This window comes from Ochotona princeps, chromosome 23, assembly GCF_030435755.1.
Source record: "Ochotona princeps isolate mOchPri1 chromosome 23, mOchPri1.hap1, whole genome shotgun sequence".
Lineage (NCBI taxonomy): Eukaryota > Metazoa > Chordata > Mammalia > Lagomorpha > Ochotonidae > Ochotona > Ochotona princeps.
In genome coordinates, this window is record NC_080854.1 from 5,475,503 (window position 1) to 5,490,625 (window position 15,123).

General features: G+C 42.4%; 1 protein-coding gene across 1 annotated transcript in view; it reads right to left on the bottom strand.

Moving 5' to 3' along the window:
- Positions 1–426: 426 nt before the first annotated feature.
- RGS7BP (regulator of G protein signaling 7 binding protein) overlaps positions 427–15,123 on the bottom strand; it is a 109,082-nt gene continuing 94,385 nt past the window's right edge. Inside the window, exons 4-6 of the mRNA XM_004583737.4 lie at positions 14,719–14,866; positions 13,008–13,078; positions 427–3,077 (exon numbers count right to left, since the gene is read on the bottom strand). Coding sequence (XP_004583794.1) covers positions 2,986–3,077; positions 13,008–13,078; positions 14,719–14,866 — 311 coding nt within the window. The 3' untranslated portion in view covers positions 427–2,985. The remainder of the gene's footprint in view (positions 3,078–13,007; positions 13,079–14,718; positions 14,867–15,123) is intronic.

Below are 15,123 nucleotides of genomic sequence, written 5' to 3' on the forward strand. Positions count from 1 at the left end.
TCAACACAGGACATTAAAGATACGGTGGTTCAGGAGGGGTGGGGAGAATCCCAGTACCTATGAAACTGTGTCACATAATACAATGTAATTAATGAATAAATTAAAAAAAAGAAGTAACACATGCAAAAAGTAGAACTAATGCAGGTACAAAATAAAACAGTGGAATTAATAATAATAATTTAAAAAGATACAGTGGTTCATTGAGTGTCACAATAATTTTACATCCTTTTCTGTTTCAAGTATGTAGACACATGCAAAGAAAAATAGGATTGATGTTTTCTTCTTATGCTGAAAGATCAGCTCAGTGATGTTGCTAATCTCAAAGGGAATTACCCACAGGAAACTAAGACAGTGAAACGTCATCTCATGGGACCACACCTGAGAAAGTCCTTTGGCAGGTGACAGCAGAGGGGTAGCTCCTGTCTAATGGGAAATGATGACTATGTTTATGACCCATTACAGGTGTATTGGGATCTTCAGCATGAATTTAACTGGATTACCTGCTACTGAAGGGAGATCTATACATCTTGGAGTGTATCTATAGGAACTACAAAAAACTAATCGAAGGCTGGAAAATAGGCACTATGAATAAAAGATGAGGAGCATGAATATATTATCTTAGACATGGAAAATCTGGCCGGGTAACTAGACAAATTCCCATCTCTGTGAATAGCTACTACAGCCTTCTCAGACAAGGAGGTGAGACCTGAATTTATTAACAGTCTTTAGTTGTACAAAGGACAGTGGCACAGAAGGTAAATGTTATTCTCACATGGAGATTAAAGTGGAGGTGAGTACAAATTAACCAAGCAGAAAGGATTTAGGTCAGGCATTTAGAAGAACAAGCTGAACACCCAGGGTGGGTTTATCAATTGATGACTTTGCGTGGAATGGTGGGAGTATGGCTGAAGCAAAGGGTTCAATAGAGTGGAAAGGATGGAGAGAACAGGGAGCTAAGAGCGTACTGTACAGGGTCGCTTACTAATTTCAGAAGACTGGACTTGAAAAGCCAAACCTCAGGGATATAGAACCATGTTCAGAAAAGGACACTGAGCTTTCAATACACTTGATATACAAAATTCAGCATTGCTGACCAAGAAGAGTTGATGGTGCCTGCTTACTCTGCAAGGGAGTATTCACACGAGGAGTCTTTAAGTAATATACTCTCACAATTGTTTTGCAAATGTTTGATTTAGAAGACCATGATTTTTCATAATTTGTCAAGTGTGCTTCTGTTTGTGAAGCCAGGCGTACCTAGATGCATGCATTGATTACCAGTTCATTGGAACGCAATTCTAGACTGCGAGAATAAGACTAACAGCAAGCTGGTGTGATCTAAATAGAGACCTGTCTAGCCTTTTGATTTCTGTAGCAACTCCTTAAATCATTTTTCACTTTCAATGAAAAGAGCTAAAAAGACAGTTCCAGGTTAAATGTTCACAACACCAGCTATTAGGTTAAACTGTGTGGAATTGCTAGTTTTCATAGGTCAAAACAGTCAAATATTAGCAGTTTCATAGGATTCAAGTTACTATTGTAATTATTTGAGTAGCTTATCTGTACCTCTGTTCATCTTTACTAATGCTAAAAGTTTTATTAGAGTTGGTTTTTAGGTTAAAATACTAGTATATAAATGCCTGTGCACATAAATACCAGACGGTACAGGGCTAGGACTGAGGACGTGTCTTGGATAAACTATGGGTAGGGATACAGCCCGTCTTCTGCTGTACCAGACACTGGTGCCTTGTGTCTACCGTGAAGGTTTTTCAGACAATGGGAAGCAAGACAAGAAGTGCAGACTTGATTGCTCAACCCGAGGGAAATCAGTCTGGGAAATGGGCCGAAGGAAGAAGCGGGGAAAATAGAGCAAAATTTGTACCGTGTTACAAGGTTAGTGGAGGAAGCAGCAACATGAAGCAGTGGCTGCCTCTGTTTTAAAATGTAGTATTGCTTAATGTGTCCTGCTTCCAAGACTCTAAGCGTAGAACAAGACACCAAGTACGCACTGGAGAAGTCAGATCTGCATAGTCATCTAAAAGGAGACAAGCTTAACTAAAAAAGTTTTATTAACAATGTAAAATGTTAAATATTGTTACGATCTGTGCTAATTCCAGCATGCCCTAGAAGAGTTAACGCTATGCTGATGGGCAGACACCATGCTTCAGATTTCAATGAGAACAAAATGTGATCATATTCAATTTTACATCAGAGGGTGGTTTGTATATGTTTCTACACCATTGCCTGACGGGATTACTTCATTCTCCAAGAAGCTGAGAAAAAGACACCATTGGATCGAAGGAAATTAGTTGCCCAAAATGCAGTGTAAGACGGTATTAGGATTACTGTGTATTTACAAACTGTGTTTTCAAATATATGTTTTTGTTTTGTTGCATTATAAGTGAAGATATTTTCATGTCGAAGCTCTTAGAGTCTGACAGAATGGAAGACTAACCATCAATGAGTGCAGAAAAAGCAATAAGTGAGGTGGCATATGTTAGCTTATAACTTGTTTCTAGCAATACTGATTGGCATTTTGAGCACAATTTTACAGTTTTAAATAGATTTCTATGTTTAAAGACCTCTTTCATATGTGATACATTTCTCACAGGAGATCAACGAGGGCTAGAGATATACTAATATATGTGAAATCATTTTTCTCTGTATAATGCATAAAAAAACCTTTCGATCATTTAAAAGTCCTAATTCTTGCATCGGTCATGGCATTGTTTAGAGCAGACATGCATGATGTCAGCTGTAAAAATTCTTTTAAAAACAGCCTGCTTGGGGAATCTGTTCTTTTTTTTCCTTGATGCCAGCTGCTTTCAAGTGTAAAATCATCTAAAAGCGCAGGGGAGGCAGAGAAAAGTAACCGGGAAGCATAGAAAATATAGTCAGAAACCAATATCTGTGTGTTCGGCTGCGTGGAGAGCCTCCGGTTTTGTGATGTTGCCGGGTGTTGCAGACGGGGATTTCCGGGAGAACCGTCTAGCTTGACACGAGGCAGCAGAGCCCAAAGAACCTTCTTTTTCGTCTTCTCACCAAGGGGTAGGGCGTTAGATTCAGAAGGCTGCTGTCATCTGTGATGGGGAAGAAGGAACAAATGAGGGAGGCAGAGGCCAAGCAACCTGCCTTTTAGGAAATGGCTTTACATCTCCGCATCCTTTGAATCCGATTGTCTCATCTTCAGGGCTATTTTAGTATTTTGGGTGAGATTCTTTGAGCAGACTGCTTGAGCACCGCAGCACGTTAAGTAATATCATTGGCCTTTTCTCATTAGATCCTAGACACTCTCGCCCCTCCGCCGCAACAAAATGTCCCCAGATATGGCCGAATATTCTCTGGGAGAGGGTCTAAACAGCCCAAGACTGAGAATTGAAATTTAGAACTGCTGCAAACTGCTTAGAGGCGATGTTTCAGCTGAAAGAGGAGGATCCTTTCAAATGTTGATGGGAAATGGAATGAAAAACGAAGTCTATTTTTGGCGCAAAAGTTCTTGAAATCTATCCATATGAGAGTGTTTTCAAAAAGCTCATGAAAAATGTGTGCTTTGAAACAACTATGCATAAATTTCCAATGTTTTGCACCAAAATAAGTCATTTTTCATTCTATTTTCAATAAGATTTTTTTTTTTGTAGTACTGTCATATTTAGAGAGATGAGGCTGATTAGAAGGAACACGTGCTTTGGGGTTAGCTGGTCTGCTTCTCTAAACGTGCCTCTGGGATGTACTGGTTCTGTACATGCAATTCAAGCTCCTCTCTCTAAATTAGGATCTTGTGGTTAAAAGGATTACACGATGATTCAAAATGTGTGGGTTCCAGAAGGGGAATCAACTGAAAATTACTAATTGGGGTCAGGCTGCAGTTGGGCCAACAAGATGGCTGCTGACATGGGTGGTCATTAGGTCTCAAACCTCTGAAAGGGCTAGGGCTAGTCTTTCTTTTTCCAGAGCAGAGGTAAAGGGTTCCCCTCCTCTCTTTATCCTGAAAAGAAATAGAACATTAACAAAAAGCACAGAATCAGAAGAAAGCTGAAGAGGTAGAACTCATCAAAAATGTGCCCTGCCTCAGTAGAACCGGCTTGTAGATGAGAGCTGTGTTTGGTCTTGTTTTGACTCCTGAGCTTAGGTGCCTAGGCAAACTGTCAAGAACAAGTCAATGCAGGTTTGCAGTCCCCTTACATAAATGAATTGTATAGCCAAGAGCCTAGGTTTTCCCTTCCTTCCCCAAAGGCTTTTGCATCTCATCTTTATTTGTCAATTAGTTTCACCTGCCAAGGTTGAGACTATTCCTTGGAATGGTACAGTATGTGAATCCATTATTTCATGATTAAGTTTTGTCATAGTTTTAACCAACAGGTGATATACTTCAAGGGATGTAGAGCAGAGAGCCCAAGCCAGAGAAGATAGGCATCCCAATGGGTATTTTTTTTTATTCATTAATTACATTGTATTAGGTGACACAGTTTCATAAGTACTGGGATTCTCCCCACCCCTCCCCAAACCCTCCCCCCATGGTGGACTCCTCCACCTTGTTGCATAACCATAGTTCAAGTTCAGTTGAGATTCCCTCATTGCAAGCATATACCAAACATAGAGTCCAGCATCTTTTTGTCCAGTCAAGTTCAATGGCTTCTTAGGTATACCCTCTCTGGTTTGAAGACAGAGCCAGCAGAGTATCATCCTGATCAATTAAAAGCTCCAACATACCACCAGTAAAAATTTACATCATTATGGAATCGACATAGTAATGAGTAGCCAATATGTTAAAAATAAATGCTAGTTCTTAACCACCTTCTGTGACCACCTCATTGACATTTCAATTTTAGTTTATACACAACATATAACATACATAACATAACATGTTATACATAACATCTAAATGGATAACAGATTTAAACCTACATCCAGAAACCTTCAAACTTTTGGAAGAAAATGTTGGAAATACTCTGCAAGATCTAGGGGTAGGTCCCTACTTCCTAAAAAGGACACCAAAGGCAATAGCAATCAAGACCAGAATAAACAAATAGGACCTCATCAAACTAAGAAGCTTCTGTACAGCAAGGGACATAATCAACAAAGTAAAAAAGCAACCCACTACGTAGGTGATAGAGGGCTAATCTCCAGAATATACAAAGAGATACAAAACAACCAAAATGTCAAAACAAACAAGCCACTCAAGAAATGGGCACGGGAAATGGGCAGACACTTCACAAAGGAACAAACCCAAATGGCAAATAAACATATGAAAAAATGCTCAAGTTTTCTGGCAATAAGGGAAATCCAAATTAAAACATCAATGAGGTACCAATGGGTATTTTAAAAATTAATCAAACACAGGTTATTCTTAAATTGCCACCCAGGACAATCTTGGCCATTCTGATCCTCTCCAGAGGGGAAAATAATTGCAACCTGGATGGCAACATTTTGACAGCTAACAATAGGATATCTTTCTTTTATAGTTAACCTGTCCCCAGATAGTTAAGACATTGAAAATAACATCAATATTTAGGTGAATCTCTCAAAGCTGAATCATGATATGTTTAGAAGAGAAATGATAATTCTCCTAATTTTTAAGGTTTTTCCTTCTTTTGCCTCTGAATGATCAATGAACTTAACTAACTAGATATAGCAAAGATACAGCACATCCTGAAGGACAAAGAATTTTGCTCCTCAGTTTTTTTTTGGGGGGGGTACTGAACTCACATCCTGAAACTCCAATTCATCTGAAATCGAATGCTTCTACGAAACACATTTGCCTAAAAAATAATAAAGATATGTGTATGAAAGATAGATCTTCAGATTCTGTTTAAGATTTGAAAGATCTACTTCCTGAATTGCTTTTGCAACCCCAAACACTTACCGGTCTATGGGAGGCACTTCACTGGTCCTTATATAAAAATATTATAAAATGTAATTCTAATGTGTATTGTCTCCCAATATGTGAAAATGTCACAATGTTATGTTTGCAAGGGAAATGTTTACGGGGTGAGTCATCATATTCCTGGGGTCACTCTGAAAAAATCTTTTAAAGCCTACAGGTTTTATAGACAGATGTTACTAGATTAGTATCAAAATAGACTCTTGTATGTACAGACGCATACATAGAAGATTATCAAAGAAATCATGGAAAATTCACATTATCTTTTAATATTCCACATCCTGTTTGAAGTCTCTTTGTGTGTATGACTGTAATTTCCCATGTGAATAGAAGTGTGATAATCGATGGGAAAGCACTCAGACATTGGGCAACGAGCAGGCTACCTGTTGAGAACTATTGGTTTGGGACATCTGTGTTGTGCATTTGTGACACCTTTGTCTGGTTTGGAGCTTGTCCAATCATCACCTAGCGCTTAAGTGACACAAAAGCTCAGAATTGCCTAACAAAATTTCAGAGCAGCTTAAAACACTACAGAAAGCAGATACTTGCAATATATGCTGGAATTCTCTAAGAGTAAGTATGCCTGAAATGGGTTGAAGCAATTTCTACTCCAACCAAATTTGTATCAATACATTGACCAAAATTCTTTCTCTGAAGTGAAAGGCTGCTGGAAGAATACGAGCCAAGTGGGATCCTCTCACCTGCATGACTAAATATTCTGGGCTAATTCACTTAAGTTTAGGAAATCCTTGATTTGATTGCAAAAATTTTTTGGGGGGGTGTTGCTTCTTAACTAAGATATAGTATCTTTTTTCCAAAGTGTATGACAGTAAAAAACCATGACCTCGACAATTTTCAATGTGAAAATTCAAAGTGGGAAAGGAAGTGGGGATTGAAGGAAAACATTGAGCAAGGTGAAAGGAAACAAGAGCTGAAAATTCAGCCGTAGGAAGTTCGAACCTCAGTGTCATCTGAGTGTTTGGCCCAGCACAGCTTGCTGGTCTAACGCTGGGGACAGTAGGAATGGGGAACGCCCTGTGTCTTGGCATCTCTTCCAAGTTCCCCAACATGCTCACACTGCCTGTCCTGAGAGCCCATTCTGAGAGTTCCAAAATTATATGAAGTTCGGCCAATGCAATGCTCTCAATGCTATGGGCAACCCCCAGGTGGGTCATGAGAGAAAGATGGTCCTTGACCTCCATACTCTTCCCAGGAGTAATGACGAGGCACTACTAGGACTGCCATACAAGAGACCCAAATGGGGGAAGGAGCTAAGAGGAGGACAGATGTTTTATCTCTTTGGGGGAAAAGGGACAAGACATTTATGGAATTTTCATGGAAGTTCTGGTGTTCTTGCTTGGTCCCAAGGGATGGAATGAAGAGAAATTGGACATTTGATGGAGGAGGTAGACATTTTGGACATTTGATGGAGGAGGTAGACATTTTGAATGGAGGGCACAGTGTGAGCAAAGTCATGGAAGTGATTAACTTCAGCCTAATTTGGATCCAAGTAAACAATCCCATCTGGCCGGAATGAAGATTTTATGAAGGAGTGGATGGTACAAACAGAACTTCTAAGAATTCCCCAAATATGCCATGCTTTCTCTTTCCTCACTTTTTTTTTTAATCTACACCACATTTCCTGCAACCCCCTCCATCCCGGAAGTTTTCCCTCCTTAGACAAATGGTAATCCCTCCTTTAGGAGTATCTTAAACATTTTCTTTACATAAAGACTTTTTGGCTGCTCCGTGATTCTGAATTCTTTCATGATCCCATCCTTTCCATAAACAACTGTGACAGCTTTTGGCAGGTTAATCTGCATTTCATCTTCTCTCCCCACCACTCTGTAAGCTTCTCTTTATCACAATGTATTACCCTTACAGCCCAGATCTTCTCCTCCCACCCATTCCCTGAAGCCGGGTTTATATATCCCAAATCCCAAGCAAGCAGCTTTTGCCAATACCACCTGTGATGACCTTGTCTGTTTGCACAGACACTTTGGTTTGTAGATTAACTGTTCTGTACTAAGAACCACTTTCTTCCTGGCAACCTTTCCTGATTGATTTTACAATACTCTTCTAGGTTTTTCTATTGGGCCCCCTTTGGGAACATCTCCTTTTGCCTCAAACTTTCCATTTTGCTGTTCTAGGATTCCTCCCTGGGTGTTCTCAACTATGCGTGGGCCTTCTCCACTATACAGACGACACTCTGATGTTTCCAGAGCTCCTGGATCCCATCTCATGCCAGCTCTAATACCCCCTGAGTATTGCTTTCAGACATGTCCTCACATCTAAAACCCCAACCATCGTCTCCCTCCATGGCTCCTCCTCTGTTCTTGCTGACTTAGTGACTGACATCATCGTTTCTTTCATTCTGCAAGACTGACCTGGGCTTCATCCTGGGTTCTGCCTTCTCCTTTTATAGCACATTTGGTTGGCCATTCCCTCTTCCCTAATTCCCTGGCTTTAGTTCTGATGTTCAATATTTCTCATCCCGATGACTGCACCTGCTTCCCACCCGAATCCTTGTGGTGGTTCCAGGATAAAAGTTCAAACCTCTTATGGTGATGATACTATCCACCCATATTCTTGTTTTTCACTCATGGAAATGCCCTGCCCTTTCATCTTCTCATGTTCCTTCATACATCTGAAATCTCTGCCTAATCTTGCTTTTTGTTCTATCTCTTGGTTAACTCATCCTAAAAGATTTCTGCTAAGGCACTTTCCAAAATGCAATTCCTAATAACCCCCATTTTCACTTCAAGTCTTAGTTGGGGAGAATCTTACATGTCCTTATAGCAATATGTATCCAAGTATATGATATTGCCATAAGCACTCATTTCTAGTTGTGTGCATACGTGCAAGCGTGTGCCCACATACACACATGTATGATCACTTGTGGAATTCACAAGACCTATCCTGATGGTTCCACCCCAAACTCTGTGAGGGGCAGGCAACTGGAAGGATTTCCCAAGTGAGTCTCATTCTGTCCTGTTGAGAGGAACAGGTTCTAGCGGGAGGAGAGACATCCCAGCACCTGGCACAGAACCTGTCAGATCATAGGTAGCCATCACATATCAGATGATAATCAGGACAACAGTTGTTGGCACAAGAAGTCAGATTTCCCTTTTGTAGACACCGAGCAGCTATTGCACAGATGTGAACAGAGGTTCAACATGATCAGAGGAATGCACTCGGAAATTGCTGTGTGGAGTACATTAGAGCGGAGACAAGGATTACTGTGTCCCACTGCCTGCTAAAATAAAGGGTGTGGAGATTACAACAGGTGTAGGTGTCCGTCAATTTGTGTCGCATAACTTTACACAGAAGCTGGTAGCACCTGGGAGGACCTCAGGAGAGGATCTGAAAGGGTTGTTTTTCAGACTAGAGAGTGGCATAAGCACCCAGTTATTCTTTAGCCAAATATTCCAGAACTCTCCTGTTGCATGTGACCATTTTAGTTCTGGAGATGGGGATCTGGACTTGGAATGGATCTGAGGTGTGATGCCGGGAGAACTGTTCCTAGACCACTTCAGTCTGGAGCGGAACTATCCACCAAAGGGAACCCATGCCGGGGCACCCTCAGTCCCAGACTGAACTGCTTTTAGTGCCTGGTTGGACACTCAGTTGTAGCCAGAAATGAGTACACTGGCACATCCCACAGCACTCATTAAGTCAGAATTCAGGGGCAAGCGAGGCAGGCTCTTCTGCTCGGTTTCTCTCTGGATTTATTTTGTTTCATAACAGTGTGCCTGTTGAAGATGCGTGTCCTTCACTCTCCCGTCTCCTTTTAGTCTTTGCTAGGAACCTTGCGGGCTCTCCACAGGTGCTTCCATTTGTAATCCATTTGACACAGCAAGACTATCATAATTAATGAAGCTCCCCACAGCACTGCCAGTGACCCGGAATGTAGGACGGGAGGGGCACTGAACAGCAGAAAGAGCAGTTAGCTGCGGGCCAGGAGACCTGTATGCTGCCCCAAGCCTGCTGTGGAACTGCAGCTCAATCAGGGGTCTTGCTCTATGTGCCCCTTCCTGGAAGAGTGGAAAAGAAAAGGCTCTGTGTAAAATGAAGGCATCATTGCTAACCATCAAAATCTCTGCCACTGAAAATTGATTGAAAGTGAGTCCGGTTTGGACTGCAGCAGGAAGGGGGAGAAGGTGAGGTGCAATCTCTAAATGTTGGAATAGACAGGAAAGTTTCAGTGTCAAGTTCTGCAGTGAAGTCTGTACAGGAGCCCATTCTGATATTGATGGGATTTTTCACAAGTCAGGATTTGAGATTGGAAACCAGGGGACCAGAAGTGGTAGCTTTTCCTTTTATCCATCTTCCACATACATGTGTAAGTGGAGTGATTACTGAAAGGAAATACGAAGTCAGGAAGGAAACAGATGGCATTCTATAATGGTTTTCATCCAGCTTAAAAGCATGGTTTGACAATAAGGTCCCACAGAAAAAGGAGCTGTAATAAGGGTTTCATATTTTAATATTTCTAGACTTGTATAATTCCAGCAGGGTTGTGGTAAGCCCCGACTGTCCATCTTGGTATATGCAGTCAGAGAAGGAAATATGACCGATTTTTTTTCTCATCACAGTGATGCTTATGTGTCTGTTCCTTGGCCCCCAGTGGACCCTGCAGTGCAGACCCACCTGCCCACCCTGCTCAGTGCACACTGACTGTGCCCGAGTGCAAACCATGCATGTGCAGAACAGGGAGATGTTCATGTACTGAAGGCTTCCATTTCTCCCTCCACATGAAGAAGTCTGAATTTTCTAGTTTTTCACTTTGGTATCTTGATGATTGAAATTCCACTGCATCTTCTCCTTCTGAAGGAGTCCTTGCAATCAATTCTCTTCTGTTTACAAGGATACAATAAAGTTCTACCAAATATGTATAGTAGGCTTTTTATTACAAAATGACCTAAGTCAACAAAATGAAAATTGTTTTTTCCTGTACAATCATCATTCAAAAACTGTTGCATTTATTGTCATTCCATGTGGGGAGAATGTTTTGGATTGTTTGATTGCAAATATGGGTTGTGCACAGCCATGCCTTTGACTAGGAAGCCTTGAGCAATCATGATGCTGAGCAGCTGAGTGACAGCAAGAGGTCAGGTGCTGTTGATCAGGGCAGGGGACTGGCTAAACCTGTCAGGGCACTAAGAATGGCTTCAAATGTGAGCACAAAATACCAGGTTCTTATTCTGCCCCGCAGCCACTTACAAGCACACACGAAGAGTGCCTCCATATGAGAGTACCTCAAAAAACCCATGGAATCATGGGACTGCAAGGGAATTTGTGTGAAAAGAAAATTTGTGCATAAGATCCTGCTAACATTTTGTCTGGTAAATTGCTCTTCGTTGGAAATGTAGAGAGAACAACAGAGCTCTTCCATCTACTTTCTACAATGGTTGGAACCAGGTCAAGCTCATGTTGGGAGACCTGAACTCAACCTGGGTCTTCCACATGGGCAGCAGGCACCCAATTATCACGAGCCATCCCCTACTGCCTCCTAGGGTGCACATTTGCAGGTAGCTGGGATTGGAAGAAGACGTGGGACTCGAAACAGGACCCTGATAGGGGATGCAGGCACCCCAGTTCTCATTGTAATAGCTATATTGAGTGTTCACCTCATGATTTTTTGAAAAATAATCCACATCTTGCATGAACTTTTGATGGAATTTCATGATCAGCATCAGTGGCTTCAGGGACTGTTTGATGGGGACTTGTGTGTCTCTTGAGCAAAGTCGGGTGAGCCAGGCAGTAGATAGTAATAACATAGCAGCAGCAATGGTGACAATAAGGCATTTGTTAAGCATCTGCTTTCTGCAAACTTGGCAGTGGGCATAGCTCACATTGTTCTGAGGCCCAAAGCTGTGCAGTAGTGGATTCCATATGTGTAAACCAAGGTTAGCCCTGGGTCATAAACACCACACTTCTGACGATGGTCCTTCATGCCTTGTTTAGAGCCAACTCTCATCACTCCAACATGTAGTTTATCTCAGAACACTGCCAAGCATGACACCCGTGGCTCAAGCTAGTTTGCCTTGCCAAGCAGGCCCTGCTGGGGGTTCTAGGGGGTTCCCTGGAATATGGTATTGCCTGCCTCTGATTTTCTGACCCCTCTTCTCCATGCGGCCCAGGCTGCACCCTTAACCTCATTGTTGGGTGTTCTCACTTCCACCTCTCCACCTCCTGCCAAGCTGCTCCCTGAGCCATGAGACATTTCAGCTCCACTGCCAACTCATCCTCCTCCTCTTTCCTCAGCAAGTAGCACTATGTCCTCCCATCCAGCCAGGCTTGGCTCAGTAGAAATGGGAGGAGCTTCTAAAGGGTCCTTGTCCACCTTCCGTGTGCCACTCTCTGAAGTTGATGCTTTGCTCATGGTTGTTCCTGCCACACATGCTTAATCAACATGCTAATTATGGGTCCTGCTACACCTCTTTGGCCCATGCAGCTGCAAAGTTGGGTGCAAATTTAGCAAACGTTGTGCTGGGTGTTCTACCGTGGGCCAGACTCTGCATCCTGGGGATGCAACAGTTCACAGATGCACATAGAAGTCCCTCTCTCTGAGAGCATCCCCTCTTGTTTCTGAGTCACAGCGTTGACCACCCCCCGCACTAGGACAGCCCAGGAGATGGGCTGCCTGCACTCACATCTGTGGATGTATGACCTTGGCCAAGTTGGTCAGCCTCTCTGTGCCTCAGTGCCCTGTAAATTGCAAAGCACTAAGAGCATTTTGTTTCTCCAAATTGTTATAAGAATTAAATCCAGTGAATACTTGAAAATATTTGAAATGATGGCTCTCTGTATGTTCTTGGTATAGGTTATTATTACTGCTCATTTCTGAAAGGCAAAGGGCTTGTTTTCAGTCTCTTTGTGTTGGCCATGTCTGGTGCTGTGCTTTCCATGGTGGGGTGTGGCAGCACCAGTGGAAGGGCAGTCTGGTTTGAAGCCACTATATCTCAGCTCTGTTTAGAGCAAAGCTGTATTTACCTGCGAGGCTCCTTTTTCAGTATCTCCTTGTGGAATGACACATGCTTGGTGCTGGTGTAAAATACTTGAATTTCACAAAATCAGGTCCCAGGTTATCATGTTAAAAACCCTCTGTTTCAGATCACAGACTCACCTTGATTTTTCAGCGGTAAAGGCATAGTTTCCCTGAGTTTGCTTAAAAGGTTTTTCATTTCTCGCATGTCTCTGCAAAATGGATAAAAACAAAGAATAACGAACTGCAAATTTTCAAAATGAAACCTCAGTCTGTGCTATGTGTCAACTGAAGGATAAAGGTCTATGCCTCATTGTACAAGCCTCAGTTTGTATTTATTTTGCTTTTAGAATAAAAAAGTGTGTATATATATATATATATGACAGATTGACTGTGGAAGGACTGGGAGCTACTCCATCAGCCGTTCTGCGGGACATCTCCTGTGCTTCAGCTGGTTTCTGGTGTGCTCCAAGCATCTAGGTTGTTAAAGAGCCTTCCCCATAATTCAGAAGGGCAGCCTGCCTTCAGACCCACCCACGTCTTAGGACAGAGATCCAGGAAGAACTACGGAAGCCATGCCCTAGGCCAGTGCTTCTGGGACTCCCTTCCCCTGTTCTTTCTCACTCCTGTCACCAGAACCAAGTTGAACAGAGACGCTGTCTTGTCCCAACTTGCTTCTCCCAAGCTCACAAGGCTTGAGTGTAGCTGCAGAGCAAGATGTCTGAAAAGGCACATGGCTTTGTGGATAGTGCCTGCCTTGACTGTGACATTCAGCACATCTGTTGAATTTATTCAGATAAATCATGTCTTCATCGATAATCCCATCCAATTGTGCAAAACAGCCTTGTTGTTTGAATTGTTGGGCCTACAAGCTTATACACAAATCTGAGAGTAATTAATAGCACGTAATTACACACACTCCAATTTTCTATAAACACAGAAATGTGGTAATTAACTTTAGAATTATATTATAATCTGAAAGTAGAGCCACAACAGCTATAAATGTCATTGGGTGTTACCCTTCTAAAAATAAATAAAAAAAAAAAACACTTATTATCTTGTCAATGATTCAGTCCTCCTTCCACCCTTGCCCCAGAAACACAGTGGAATTGCCTGGTAGTCATTGGATGGCTTTGAGCTTCAAGCCAGCTCTGGGGGCATGAGTAGCACAGGGCACAGGTATCAATGTGAACACCCAGAAACAAGGGCCTCCTCTTTCTGCCTCACAGAAAGACATTTATAGTATCTAGATGGAGACCAGGAATTTAGCATGCTACCATTACTTCCTTTGCCCAAAAAGTACATTAGCCTCCCTGTCTCTGAGTAGAGTATCTTACTCCTGATAAACAAACTCTGTTAGAGTTGAGCCACACATTGCCTCACTCTGACCTTGAAGGGCCATCAGCTCTGTTTTCAAAGAGTAAGAGAAGAGATTCTGTCCCAAGTTCCCAGTCGACTGCATGGAAGGTTCAGGAGCAACTGGCATCCAAAAAGGCCACTCCAGAACCTCCTTGAGATACCACTGTATGATTTTGAAGTCTTCTCCCTTAAAACAGACAGAGTTTGGGGGAGGCAGCCCAGCATGACAGTGTGTGGATTCAACCTTTTCTCTTCCCAGGAAGCACATTGTTGTCATTTTCCACAGGAGATGACGTGTGTTAGCAGGGCTAAACAGAGACCATTTGTAGGTGCTGCTGCTCTTCTGGGGGATTGGATTACACACCCTCTGCAAAGTTCCTGCCAGACTGTGCTGCTGTGGCCGACCAAGGAATGCCCCGTGTCTTCAGAACCTGAAAGCTTGGCTCTGGGTGGAGAAGGCCTGACAGTCTAGCGGGGGTGACATCCCACTCACCTTTCTGTGTTCTCAATGTCTGTGGAAACCTGCCAGGAGTGCTGCTGACCATCCACAGGGGATAAGGACGAGTCCTCGAGGGCAGGTGTCTCAGCACTCTCCTCAATTTTACAATCCGAACTCTTGGCTCCTCCACCAGTATCTTTTCCTGAGGGAGGAGAGTATTGAGAAAGAGAAGGGAGTGAGACATAATTAATGCACAATGTATATATATCCAGGGTGTCTCTCCAAAGGTTGGTTGTGCTTTGAGTTAACTACTCCACTAACCCTAAGAACTTCTGAGTAACAAGATCATTTGTGTGTGTGTGTCTAGTTTTTACAGCATACTGGGAAAGATAGATTAAGGTCAACGCAACGTAACGATCAAGGCAAAATTAAAACCTTCTTAAAAATATTTTTTATTTG